The sequence below is a fragment of the Polypterus senegalus genome, chromosome 4 (genome assembly GCF_016835505.1).
Source record: "Polypterus senegalus isolate Bchr_013 chromosome 4, ASM1683550v1, whole genome shotgun sequence".
Taxonomy (NCBI): domain Eukaryota; kingdom Metazoa; phylum Chordata; class Cladistia; order Polypteriformes; family Polypteridae; genus Polypterus; species Polypterus senegalus.
In genome coordinates, this window is record NC_053157.1 from 189,916,709 (window position 1) to 189,931,165 (window position 14,457).

Below are 14,457 nucleotides of genomic sequence, written 5' to 3' on the forward strand. Positions count from 1 at the left end.
CTTAGCAGAAAAACACCCCAAAGCAAAATGTTTCCACCCCCATGCTTGACGGTGGGGACGGTGTTTTGGGGTCATAGGCAGCATTTTTCTTCCTCCAAACACAGCGAGTTGAGTTAATGCCAAAGAGCTCTATTTTGGTCTCATCAGACCACAGCACCTTCTCCCAGTCACTCTCTGAATCATTCAGGTGTTCATTGGCAAACTTCAGACGGGCCTGCACATGTGCCTTCTTGAGCAGGGGACCTTGCGAGCCCTGCAGGATTTTAATCCATTGCGTGTAATGTGTTTCCAATGGTTTTCTTGGTGACTGTGGTCCCTGCTAATTTGAGGTCATTAACTAACTCCTCCCGTGTAGTTCTAGGATTCTTTTCACCTTTCTCAGAACCATTGACACCCCACGAGGTGAGATCTTGCGTGGAGCCCCAGAGCGAGGTCGATTGATGGTCATTTTGTGCTCCTTCCATTTTCGAACAATCGCACCAACAGTTGTCACCTTCTCTCCCAGCTTCTTGCTAATGGTTTTGTAGCCCATTCCAGCCTTGTGCAGGTCTACAATTTTGTCTCTGACATCCTTGGACAGCTCTTTGGTCTTTCCCATGTTGTAGAGTGTGGAGTCTGCTTGATTGATTGATTCTGTGGACAGGTGTCTTTTATACAGGTGACTAGTTAAGACAGGTGTCCTTAATGAGGGTGACTAATTGAGTAGAAGTGTCTAACCACTCTGTGGGAGCCAGAACTCTTAATGGTTGGTAGGGGTTCAAAACTTATTTCCCTCAATGAAATGCAAATCAATTTCTATCTTTTATTTAAAGATATATTTTTGATTTTCCTTTTGATGTGCAATCTGCCACTGTTGAAATAAACCTACCATTGAAATGATACTGTTCTGAGACTTTTCATTTCTTTGTCATTGGACAAACTTACAAAATCAGTGAGGGGTCAAATAATTATTTCCTCCACTGGATCATGTGGAGTCCTTCCTATTAACACTGGCAATAAGTAACAAAACATCCATGGCCAGGGCGCCGGTCCATCACAGGGCCCACTCATGCAGAAACTTATACCACTCTCACACAGGGGCTACTTTGGATTTGCCAGTTGACCTTACCAGGAATATGGAAAGAAAAATAGAGTACCACAAGTTAAGCCTACGCAGACCATTTTGTAAAGTAACTTAAGTACAATTAAACATGTTAAATTCTTGCATCTTACAGCTTGTGGGTAAGTACGTTTATGAAACCTGCTAGGGAAAGGATTGATTGACCTTAGCCAGTAACCAGATGGAAGTTGAGAGAACCCTGATGATGGCCTGGGAACATTTGGGGAATGATGATAACTGTTGCCCTCAGGCTGTATATTTGTATTGATGTTTTGTTTGTATGAACAACAACAAATTAAATTCCCTGTATATAACTTTGTCATGGCAATAAAGTAAAACAAGCCAGTAATTAAAAAATTTTCCAAAAATCAGCAACTTTCAAGTGGCATTTATCTATTTGTACAAGTTCAGTGCATTGGCACTGTGGGTATGCAGTATGGTAGAGGAAAATCTTTTAGTCATAATTTTTCTATTTATATCAATTCAGCCATTCGTATACTGTGAGCCGGTGTCTATCCTGGCAGTAATGGACACAACAGGGGACACGGCACTGGTCCATCACAGGCCTATTTTTAATAGGTTAACACAAAAGAAAAAAATAGAGTTGCTTGCATTTTATTAAAAGATGGCCACGAGTTCCTTCTTCTTAGTACTTAAAGTAGATGGCATTTATTAAATACTGTACTTAGAAAATATTTGTGAACTTACTATAGCAAGTTGAAGCAAGGGCAGGGCTTTGAAGGGGGGTGCCAGGCCATCTCAGGGCCCACTTGTACTCACACACTGGGTTATCCTTACATGTTTGTTTTTTTTATAGTGTGATGGTTATTTCACAAAGTGTGATAAATATGGACCCACTAGTGTACAAAACCACAATCCTCTTCTCCACTTTTAATCGTTGTTTAATTAACTAAGAGAAAAATAAAGAGAAAAGATTCTTCAGGCATTTATCATCAGTCACCCAAGAAAATAGAAACATGACTTTGTGTTAATGTGAACTGTTGGATGTCTGCTCTCTTCTGCTTCAATGTACCCTTAAAAGCACCCTGTGACTCAAAATTACCACATATGGAGAACTTCTATGCTATAGGTAGTTATTTTATAATGAGACCATGATGTAATTAACATCTAATTAATTAACATCTAATTTAGATGTTGTGTGATAAATCAGACGTTGATAAATGCTTCATTTCACTTTCTGCCAAGTTAAACGTCAGTCCTAAGAAGTGCTACCAACAGACGATCAAAATATTCTAGAAGGTTTCCAGCAACTCTGAACAAAATCCATGTCGATGGAGAAAATCTAAATAATTTTGCTGAACAACACAAATATGAGATGTAATTTATTTTGAAAGATATTTGATACACAAGCTTTTTAGTTATCATTTGAAGCAAGAGTTCAAATCAGAGCAGTGGAACACCTTTGATACATAAACCTCAAAGACATAAAAGTTTAATCAAAGAGTTATCCACTTGAAGGTATTCTCCAAAAAAAAAAAGCTGTAGCATTTTAGAAAAACAGTATTAATGGGTTAACATTTTGGTAATGGATCCGCAGGTTTGCAACTTGGCCCCCTTACTCTAAATGAAACCTCACAATACATGTGGCAAAATATCCTAACTAGGAGCCAATATGTCACTTTCATATTATTTAATATATAATATAATTTAATTGCAAAAAAAGTAAAAAATAATACTTTGTACCAAAGACAAAGCAAATGCTTCAGTTCCTACTTTTGTATTCTGATCAGACGTGTTATTAGGTATTGCATGATTACTTACAGGATCAAATGTGATATTTACTTTTACTTCACCAAATTCTCTAGTGAAAGAGAAATGTAGTGCAAATATTATTTTACACCTTATTTCATTTGTTGTTATTTTCAATATGTTTTACCGTAAATAGTTAATGGTAAATCTTTTTTGAAAATCTTAATGGCTGTTTAGCAGTTAAACAAATCTTCTCCAGCAGGCGGACACGTCATGTCAGTTCAGTGATACTGCACATGCAATATCTTCTCCTGCTCATAATGGGTGTTTATATAATACAATACATTTTATTTTTGTATAGCCCAAAATCATACAAGAAGTGCCGCAATGGGCTTTAACAGGCCCTGCCTCTTGACAGCCCCCCAGCATTGACTCTCTAAGAAGACAAGGAAAAATTCCCAAAAAAACCTTGTAGGGAAAAATGGAAAAAACCTTGGGAAAGGTAGAAGAGAGACCCCTTTCCAGGTAGGTTGGATGTGCAGTGGGTGTCAAAAGAAGGGGGTTAATACAATACAATACACAGAACAGAACAAATCCTCAATACAGTATAAAAATAAAAAATTTAGAAGCATGGAGCAGAATTTAACTGTGGATGATATCATATAATAAGATTTGGATGTTTATGCTGTCTTTATTCCTGTGAGGGGTGATATTCATTTTGTTATTCAAAAATTTTAACTTTAGAGCACAGCCAGACTATCAAAGAGGGTGATCAGAGTTATAAGGAAAGTTGCTTGGCTTCCTGTGTTTTTAATTTGTTTAGATCATGTGTAAATTTGTAATTGAAATGTTTTGGTATTTTGCTTTGATCGCACATGTTACATTATTTGTTTGTTACATTTTTAACTGTTAGTATCCTTTGCCATTATGCTGTAGTATATTCAATTTAATTCTGCGTATTAACTACTTGTTCTTTATCTGCATACTTGAGAGTCCATAACCAGCATTTACATTTGTCTATCCAAATTTACAATACCTGTATTACTTGTTTTATGTTAGTAGTGTACCAGCTTAAATTGGATTTTAAAGATGTTTCCACACCTAGTTAATTTGGACCAGTTGTTTTTTTTTTTTTGAAGTCTGGTGCAAATTCCCCAAAAGTTATCTTGTTATCTCCTATTTCACTCCTTCTCTCTCTTTGTGCTGTCCTAAACTTCCTACCATACTCTCTTCCAGTGCCTGCCATCACTTTTAAGGTTGGAGTAGCCTTTCTTTGGTTTCAGGGATTTCAGGGATTCATACTAACAGTCCTAGGCATTCTCGTATCCATGGGTGTTCATTATGTTTATATATGCCACATCTTCAAAGCTGCTCTTAAAGAAGCAAAATGATCCCCATTCTCTCCAACTGGTGCTGTGTGTACTTTTTTATTGATTAGGGGATCTCTTGTCCTTCTGCTAATATTTTGTCTTTTATCTGTTAGTCAGAAGGTCAGACACCCTTAGCCTAAACTTGGATGTCTTTTGAATAGTTTCTTTCAGAAAAAATAGTTTTTTTCCAGGATTCCAATTTAAATTTCTGATATTCACAACAAAAGCATATTAACCAAGATTGCTTCATCTGATAGTGTATGTAATGAGTGCACCGAGTAGCAGCAGTTTTAAGTAGGATGAAATCAGGAGACAGAACTTACTGTTATAGTAATAACGAGTCAAAGTTGAAACTGCACATAAAAAAGGGCCAGGGCGTGAGACAGAATCGTAAATTGTGAGATATAACAAGAGAGTCAAAATCCCAGAGTGTTTCACATAGCCTAAGCCAAAATGGAAAACATAAATCAAAGCTGAAAAAACAGAAAGCAATTCATAGCCAGTGAGATCTTTAACCCTAGAGTTTTAAGTTTGTAATTATTCACAAACTCAGAGAGGATAAAAGAGTACAGTGGTGATCTTTATATCATTATAGTAATTGCATCATGCATCGCACACTCCTGGATGTCTTGCCTAGCCTTGCCTGGCAGTCCTGCATTACAAACTGATAATAAAAACAAAATGGCACCTCGAAACGAATATGTCTTCAAAAAGTCCTAAATAAAATGTCACAAAAAGACTCTGGGAAACATCAAAGCTTTGGGGCAGCCATCTGTATAATATCCCTGGTTGCAAAATGGGCAATTTTTGTTGAGTTGTACGTCCAAAACAGAACTGACTTAGGTAGGGTAAAATGGCGGCTTTAAAGGTTGTGACTGGAATTGCCCTCATCTGGAGTGCTGGAACCGGAAGTGGCATCTCTGGGGACCGGAAGCAACGTCATCAAAAGTGCTGGCACCTAGTGGGATTTCCTGAGGATAGTCTGCAGAGGACAGAGAGAGAAATTTAGTGCAGCTCGCCAACCCCTGATCTGGCGTTGCATTACTATTATTTAAGCCCCCTAGCTGCCTCCCATGCACATGTGTGTGACAAAAAAACTAAATCAAAAGGACAATAAATTCCTTGACCACTAAAACCCACAAAATGCTACTTCCATTATTGTTAGAGGCCAAGGGGGAATCTGTAAAAAAAATAAATAAATACAAATAAAAAATATAGTCCAGCTGGTTTTGGCAGTATTCTCTTGCCAGCACTTATATGTGGATTTCCACGGTCCTTGCCAATACTTGTCCCCTGCTCTTTGTTTGGACCATATTTGGCCACACCTGTTTAGTATTATATACTTTTAGGTGAATACATTTTTCAGAAAGCCCCTATACACTACATTTAGTAGCACACCTCTCTTTTGCCCATTTTAAAAATTAATCGACACAGGCAGATATCTGAATGCTCAAATTAATAGTGTTATCTAATCCACAGTTATAAACTAAAAGCTGACATCAAGGTTCTCAGGACATGCTATTGTAGTAAACTTACATTATTGACATAACTGTCAAGGTTACTGGCAACTGATCATGATGTTTGCCTTATTGGTTTTGCTCTTTTCATTGTTCAGTATGTGAAATTCCTCAGTTGACTTTATACAAATTAGATAAAATATGATGATCCGCTTATTAAATGCAGTGTTATTTTTACCTGGCAAGGCTTATCTTAAAGCCAACCATCATTTGATGACTTGTCCTGGATCGTTATCTGTTTCTTTGCTTATTTGTGTATATAAGGCTTAGCATTGTCAATATGCTATCATATATGCTACGGCTAGAAGAATAATGTGATTAATATTTATTAAAATACCTGAGCCCACTTGTGGGGTAATTTAGCAATCAGTCAGTGATTAGATTACCAAAAACAATTAAGATGAAAAATGTTACAATTGCCACTTTTTTATACACTCTAATGGTTCTATGATATTAATTTCATTTGGTGTCTTATAATTAGTTTTTAAGTTTTCCTCTGTTATTAAATGAATTTGCATTTCAGGGATTTTTTTTTTTTGCCAAAAACAAAAAAGTAAAGCTTGCAAATACCTATGCATTCCATTAATTATACTTTTCTCTTGTCATTTTTCTTTCTCTACCAGGATGTTATAAAAAGGGCTTTGTGTTCCAGTGCCATTAATAAGTCCTGACAGAGCGGAGAAAAAAAAGACTAAAATAATACCACTTATGATCCTGCTTTGTCCTTGAACTACGTGCATGTATTGGCAATGACTCTCTGGCATTTTGGTAACTGCCTTTATTTCCCATCTTCTGGACTAAGGTTATGGTGTCAGAATACAAGATGAGAGGAGCAGTGACTCCCTTGATAAGAGCGCTCACCGACAGGCGCTGTGGTTGGGTGTGAATGAGGAATGGCATCTTTGGATCTTCCCTACCGCTGTCCGCGTTGCGGGGAACATAAGCGTTTCAGAAGTCTTTCATCGCTGCGTGCCCATCTGGAGTACAACCACACTTACGAGACCCTTTATGTCCTTTCCAAGTCCAACAGTGTTTGTGATGCCGCTTTAGTGCCTCTAGTCTCTGATGGGCCCTTACTGAATCCTGTGGCTGGCCGAAAGGACGTCTTTGAGAGCACATCTTTTAGTGCCAAGGAACATCTCTACCCCTATGATCTGTCACTTGTTGAAGATTTAGGATTGACTGCTGCCACCACTCGATACATTTCCAATGTAGATGTTCCCCTAAGTGAGATTTTTATCAAAAAAGGAATGACTTCCACCACTCCATCCACAACTAACTCTGCTGCTGTCACTGCTGCGGCCACTGCTGCAGCTAATGCCGTAGAAGCGGCGTATGAAGAGGGCCTAGCCCGACTAAAGGTACGTGCCTTTGAAAAACTGGAATTGGATGAGCGTCTAGAGAAACTTTCCGAGGAGGTGGAGCAGAAAATAGCAGAACGTGTGGGTCGACTACAGGTGGAACTTGAGAAGAAGAGCTCAGAATTGGAGAAGGCCAAGCAGGAGAGTGTTCGCCTTAGTCAGGAGAAACAGGACCTGGAAGACAAGGCCTCTGAGTTGTCTCGCCAGGTGGATGTCTCTGTGGAAATGTTGGCGACACTCAAGCAAGATCTTGTCTCCAAGGAATCGGAGCTCACCAGAAAACAACAGTAAGTGGCTTGGAAAAGCAAGTGATATTAAATTACAAGAACAAAAATCTAAAAATAATAGTGGTTAAGCTTATGTTTGTGTTTCATGCTGTGCACATGTACTGCATGTGTTTAAAAAAAGCATTGCCAAATAAACTATGGGAGCACTGAGTCCATTTAAGATCTCTTTAAGGATAAAATCATTAAGTTCTTATCTACAGGTATGCAATTTAGTGCCTAATCTAGCATACTAGGCTTGTCTCTTTTGTAAGTGTTCACTCCGGGATAATCGATGATTAGAATCTAATTGGTCTATTTCCTCTGTCTCATTCTTAATTGTATCTGTTATATTTATTGCTTAATCTGTCCATAGATTATGTGTTAGTAGTGACAGAAAGTTCCATGTAAGCTCAAAGCCATGTAAAGCTAGAAATGTCTTTGGGATTAAATTTAACATGCACAGGAGAATTCAGACTAATGTGTTTTACTGTATTTGTATTGGATCTGCTTGTCAGAACCTTACTTGAGCTTCAAATTCAAATTCAGCCATTAAGCACTTTAACAAACATTCGTAATGACATAACTGGCCTAAAAGTACTGATGCCGCAGTGATAAGAGATGACATCTCCTCAATTGATGGAATCACAGTTCAAAATTAAAATGAATTTGATGGATACTTCCAAAAATAATAATAAATAATTGAAATTGTTCATATTATACTAACTAAATTCACTGCACAATGGCTAGCACTGCTATATCATACAGTAGTTCAAGACAGTGACTGTTATTGTGAAATTTGCATATTACCCCCATGTTTGCATGTTTTTTTTTCCAGGTACTATGCTTTACTTACACATTAAAAAAAAACATGTTACATTAAGTGACTTAGTTATAAATGCTCACAGTAGACATGGACGTGAATATACCATTGAATGGACTATAAACGTTAATTTCCTTCATTGCTCTTCTTTGGACAAAACTGTACTGCTACTAACCTTATGCTGTGGGGGCCATATTCGCTCTGATGCACTACAATGTTTGGCAAGCAGTACAATATAAGTTTGGTATTTTTTCAAGTCAAAGTTATTTCTTCACAAACATGGTATACTGTATATGCATTTGCCATGCAAAATTGTTTTCTAAAGTTAATCATTTTCTGTATATTTTAAAAAATACAGAACCTGTCCTGATGTTTTATAATGGAAGCCATGGGGAATGGAGTCTGACCAGAAAAGAAAAGCCTAAAAACTTACCGAATATGTCACACCAAACAGTCCTTGCCATATGTTTGGTATTGTGTTAATGCTCTTCTGTATTTATGTGAGACCTCCTCCAACAAAGGCCACTGCTATCACACAAGCAAACAAAAAAACATTCTTATCTCAAGAATAATAGCACTAAGAATATGCAATAAAATGATTATTTCCAGATCTCTTTTATTGTCATAAGCATGCCACAGACACATGGAAGACATGTTTCTTATATCAAAACTTTTGCTAATTCAATGTGGACATACTTGGCAGGTTTATAGGCTTTTATTGTCTGGTTGGGCTCCATGCTTTATGGCTTCCTTTAAAAATTATTAGGATAGCCTCTGTATTTTTTAAAATTTATACAAAACTCTTAACTTTAAAACACCATTTTGCATAGCAAATGCATATATACTATGTTTTGTGAAGGAATATGTTCGACTTTAAAAATATCAAACTTATCCTTTAAATTAAAGCAACAGTTTAAAGAAGAAAAGCTGAAGTAAATTACACAACTTTAGTAAGACAAAACTTAAAATACAATGAATAGGGGGGTCAACAGACATTCTTTGATTGTTATATGGTCAGTCATTCAAACTCTTATTTTTCTTTGTCATGTCAACATATTAAAAGTCTCTTTAGTATTTGGATTTCTAGGTTAATAAACCAAAATAAAATACACATTTTAAAGGTATTAGACATTTACCTGTATATACGAAAGACCTGTGTGTGTGTGTGTATGGATGGAGCAGTCCGCTCTGCTCATGCTCAACCACAGCCACTACATGGTGCAAGCGTGCACTTTTAAATTATTTTACCACTTGCATGCACCTCAGTTCTCACTACAAAAGACGTGTGTGTGTGTGTGTGTGTGTGTATGGAGCAGTCTGCTCTGCTCACACTCAACCACAGCCATGGGAGTTGGTGTGTATTCTACCAAAGATGTAAAAGCTTATACAATGTGACTTGCACTTGGTGAAATGGGGCATGCATGCACTTTTTACATTTTTTCGGTGCTTACATGCACCTCACTTCTCATTCAGCCTAAGCAGACAAACTCAGCTTTATGGTACATATACATTGTACATTCACACAATGACCTAAAATATGTTTACTTGAGACAGATTCCAGTCTGTCCTGCTCAATTTGTGCCACAGCTGCACTCGACTACATGTCCATCTTGGACCAGATACAACCTGTCCTGGCCCACTTAACTAGCGCCTCTGCAAGTTCACTAATACAGTAAGACTGCTAGGGAGTCTTTAAGTTGTTTTTTGTCTTGAGGACCACACACAGCTAGTTACTATATATTGGAGGATGAAGGCTCAGGAAATTTTATGACAGACATCTATAGTCCATAGTGTTTGTTGATTTCCTTTCCTACAAATCTGTTCATTACTTATAACCTTAATTTAAAGAATAATTGGTTTTGAATCAACTGCCACACAACTGGAGCTCCGGATAATATTATTGTCCATTCAACTCTCATGTATCTAAGACTAGAATGAATTAGACTAATTTTTTAAGAATAAAACTGCAATGAGAGAATGAACATTAATGACCTGAATGAATTGCTTCTTCAGCAGTACAGCCTTTTAATTTCTGAGTCTTTATGAAAAATGTCAAGTATATGCCACTTCCAACAAAGTTACAATATTTTATGATCCTTTATTCTGTTTTACATTCTACAGTGCAATACATTATTCTTTATGTTCTCTCACAGTCTATTCAAAACGTCTTGGCATGCTCTTTGTATTCACTTCCACATGCTTTTTCTATTTTTCTTCAAAAAACGTAGGCTGTAAAGCACCTTTAGAAAATGCCCTACATATCTCTGCTATGTGCTTTCTGCCTGTGGTGAATTTAAGGAGCAGGCTATCTGTTCTGCTGCATAGGTACCTAGAAAAGATGAGCTCTGAACTTTGTCAAATTAGGACATTAGCTCTCTGGAAGAGGAAAGAGCAGGGAAAGGGAAAGACAGAGTGCATGAGAGAGAGCAAAAGCCTGTGGGACTTAGGAAAGCAGGCCAACCACCTCCATAGTTGGCAACATACCCTGCTATCTGTTAAAAGAGAATCACACCTCACATTATCCTACTTTATATTAATCTATGTGTATCATACATATTTTCACTTCTTCATATAATATGGTCAGTGTATCCAGAACTTGAATGGTCTAGAGGTGTTCCATGTTATATTGTAATAATCTGTCTGGTAATAGCTGGTAAAAAAAAGTTTTTTCTTATTGTCCAAAATAAATTTTGATGAATTCCAACATTGTATTAAACAAACTATTTGAAGATATTGATGTCATGTAATTTATTTTCCAAATTGGAATGATATACTTTCAGTTTTCAGGGTCAAATGTTCTTCTGGAACAGGGCTATTATTATCATTATGGTCGGCTTTAATTGGCATACATCTGCAGCAGTTGCCAACAGTCGTGTTTTTATTTGATTCCTTTGCATTTTGTTTTCACATTTCCACTACTTTTCTGTGACTGTCTTTCCTTAAAATAATATTTCACCAATGACCTGATATTTTTATCAATTACTTACCCCACATTGTTTAAAGTGATAGTCAAAAGAATATTTCATATTGTGTGGAACAGGACTACTAAAAGTACTAAAACATTGGGCTTCAATGGTGACCCAATCTGACCAACAACAAACAAATATCCAAATTCCATGAAAAATTACTATACTTTTAATTTCAACAATCCAATGATATGCTCTGTTATGATTCACACACATAAAAATAGTAAAAAGGTGTGAGGCCCCAAAACGCAGGCCAGACTGTCCACTAGCTTGTACAGATAAGGCTCACTCCCAGGCAGCCTGACTGCCTACTCTAACAGCTGGCTTTGACCTACACTAGGCCAAATAAACTTTGACTTCAAAAGTTGAAAAATATTAGTAATGTTCACAAAATATACTGCCTGCTACCACAGGAGTGATGTCTGTAAACCTTTTCTGGGATGAAACAGCAAACAAAGAATCTTAATACAAAAATATATAAAAAATGGAAAATACAGAACAAATACACAAAAAAGCCTTGAAAGGCAATCTACAGTAACCAAGTCCCAGTGAAAGATGAAATATGTAAACAGCAAAAGTGTCCAAAATCCAAAAATTCCAAATAGAAACAACATAGGAGAACTCGCCACCACTTGCTTGCAATGTACTGCAGAGGGCCTACATTACCTATCATCCTTTTCAGAGCCTGGAGCAGTCCTTCAATGGTGCTTGACAAGTGGTCCTGCCTCTTAGGGAACCACTCATAAAACACAGGGAAGATAAAGACAACTAAAGAAACAATACATAAATATTTCTAAACAAAGCAAAACAATAATACATTAAACATCTCGAGTAAATGACAAACAAATAGAAAATATGAACTGAAATAATTATACTAAATAATTCAAGCTAAAAAGGAGTGAAAAAGACAAAAAACATAAGCCAGTGAAGGAAGCTTGGTCAAAACATAACAATGCCCCAATCACATGTTTTTTTTTTGTTGTTAAATATTAAATAAATCATTTCAAGAAAATCCTCTCATGAACAACAATGAAGCACACTTAATATGATTAATCTTTTTAATTGAGGGCCTGTCCCTGCCCTCATTGATTGGTCATGGAGCTACAGAGTAATATGTAGCATTTAGTCTACACTTTCTTTTCTTTCCTCAGCTTACTTATTGTGTAATATATCCTTCTCTTGGAAGAATGTGCTGCAGCAATACTTATATTATCCTGGAGTAACTTTTCGTGCCTGACTTCTCTGAGGCAGGCAAGATAAGAACCTATCCATACATTTTATATCCCAAATGTTTCTTGTTATCTTGATTTTTTTGGCTGCTACAAAGTGTTTGAAACTTTCACTGCAGGTTTTCTATTGCTCCACATTTTTGTCAAAGGTACCATGGTTGTCTTATGGTGCTCACTGTGCCTTCTCTTACAACATTGAATATTTTAATTTTGAACAGTTCTCAAGTGATGTTTTTTCATGTGCAGTTATTGATATGGTAACTTCATGATGATTTCAGGAAACTGACCTTGTCGTTAACTATATTATGTCCTGGGTACCATAATACACTATATGCACCTTGCATTTGATGACATCTGAGTCCGCCTCATCAGTTCTTTCAGGCCGGTTATGTCTTTAAGAGTGTTTGTTAAAGTGCTTCATGGTTGAATTTGGGAAGCTCAAGTAAGGTTCTGGCAAGCAGATGCTATACAAATACAGTACTTTAAAGAGAATGATACTCTTATTCATATAGCAATATGCACATCCAGTAACTTACAAGCATAGGATAAAAAGGGAGTCCTTTATCGCTATTGTATTACTTGACTGAACCAGCATACACACTCAGTTTGTTGAGTAGCACTCAGTGTGTCATACACTCTGAACATTTCAAAATAATAGTATTCTTATACAACACATTGAAAAGAGCTTCAAAAGCTTTTTTACCATTTAGCAGTTTTGAGTGGATGGTATTACAATTATTTTTTGAAGCACAACAGCTGTGTTTTAATTTTAAAAGAAAAGGTATAAAGATGTGACTGACCCATGCAGGTGACCACGTCTTGAAAGTGTTTATGTATCAAGTAAGTTTGTTTGTAATTTTGCAGAAATTTGCTGTTTGTATATCATTTAATATACCTTTATATTATCTGGTAAAATGTAATAGTCCTAAATTCTGTTTAGCACTATGTAGGACAAATTATGTCCTACATAAAACACAGTTAGGTTCAATTATTAAAATTGATCAAAATATTCAAATTTGCCTTTGCACAGAATTGTTAATTGTATTGCAAAACATATCCTCTTGAGTACTGCTGAAAATTCTAATAAACCTTGTATTTATTTGAAGGTTAATGCTGGTGCCAGTCTTATGTAAGGTTTACATTTTTGATCCTTGCTGTTGCTATGACAACAAGGTAGCACATTTGAACTAGTAGGCTTGTTATGGCATTGTTAATTAGTCTTGTATAGTTGACATGTTCTCTGCCATTCTGAAAAGCTCACTGTTTTTTCCTGTGCTTTGATTTGTTTTCAACTTAAGAAGAATGTATTTTGAAATATGTGTGGGTAAAATAGATTGAAATGCTTTTTTAAAAAGCTACCTGCTAAGAATAAGTATGTTCAATGTTATTCCAAGCAGTTTGATATCTTCAGCATTTAAAGGCAACCTCAGAAATTCCAAAGTAGAAATCCAGTGAACAAATACTGTATGCATTAAAGATAGGGTGAGAAGCTCAGTCATCCAGGAGGGGCTCAGAGTAGAGCCGCTTCTCCTCTGAGAGGATTCAGATGAGGTGGCTCGGGCATCTGATCAGGATGCTTCCTGGACGCCTCCCTGGTGAGGTGTTCCAGGCACGTCCAACTGGGAGGAGGCCGCGGGGAAGACCCAGGACACGCTGGAAGGACTATGTCTCCCGGCTGGCCTGGGAACGCCTTGGGATTCTCCCGGAAGAGCTAGAAGAAGTGGCCAGGGAGAGGAAAGTCTGGGCTTCTCTGCTCAAGCTGCTGCCCTCGCGACCCGACCTCGGATAAGCGGAAGAGGATGGATGGATGGATGAAATACTGCATGCATGTTATTGCTGGTGCTGTCCCTTAAGTAAGGGGTCCTGACTCCATGTTGTAATTAAAGACACTACTTATTAGACATTTAGTTGTGGATATTGTTTTTGAAATTCTGGCTATCAAAGGTAATATTTGTCCAATAATCAACTTATCTCTTCCTTTATTATGTCCCATCTTATGTATGTCCTTGCTCATTTTTAAATTCACAAATATCTCCAGCACTTTTTTGAAAAATCTCACATGTACACTTTCAAAGACCATACATTACCAATTGTTTTTATTTTCAAGATAAAATATGTT

At 36.9% G+C, this 14,457-nt stretch overlaps 1 protein-coding gene across 2 annotated transcripts in view; it reads left to right on the forward strand.

Annotated features, from left to right (window-relative positions):
* Positions 1-14,457, forward strand: part of fbxo41 (F-box protein 41) — a 231,055-nt gene that overhangs the window by 64,423 nt on the left and 152,175 nt on the right. Inside the window, exons 1-2 of one of the 2 annotated variants that reach the window (XM_039751814.1) lie at positions 3,318-3,334; positions 6,320-7,344. In XM_039751814.1, the coding sequence (XP_039607748.1) occupies positions 6,590-7,344 (755 nt within the window). In that variant the 5' untranslated portion in view covers positions 3,318-3,334; positions 6,320-6,589. Of the gene's footprint in view, positions 1-3,317; positions 3,335-6,319; positions 7,345-14,457 lie in introns of those variants that run through there. The other variant, XM_039751812.1, reaches the window with a different exon arrangement.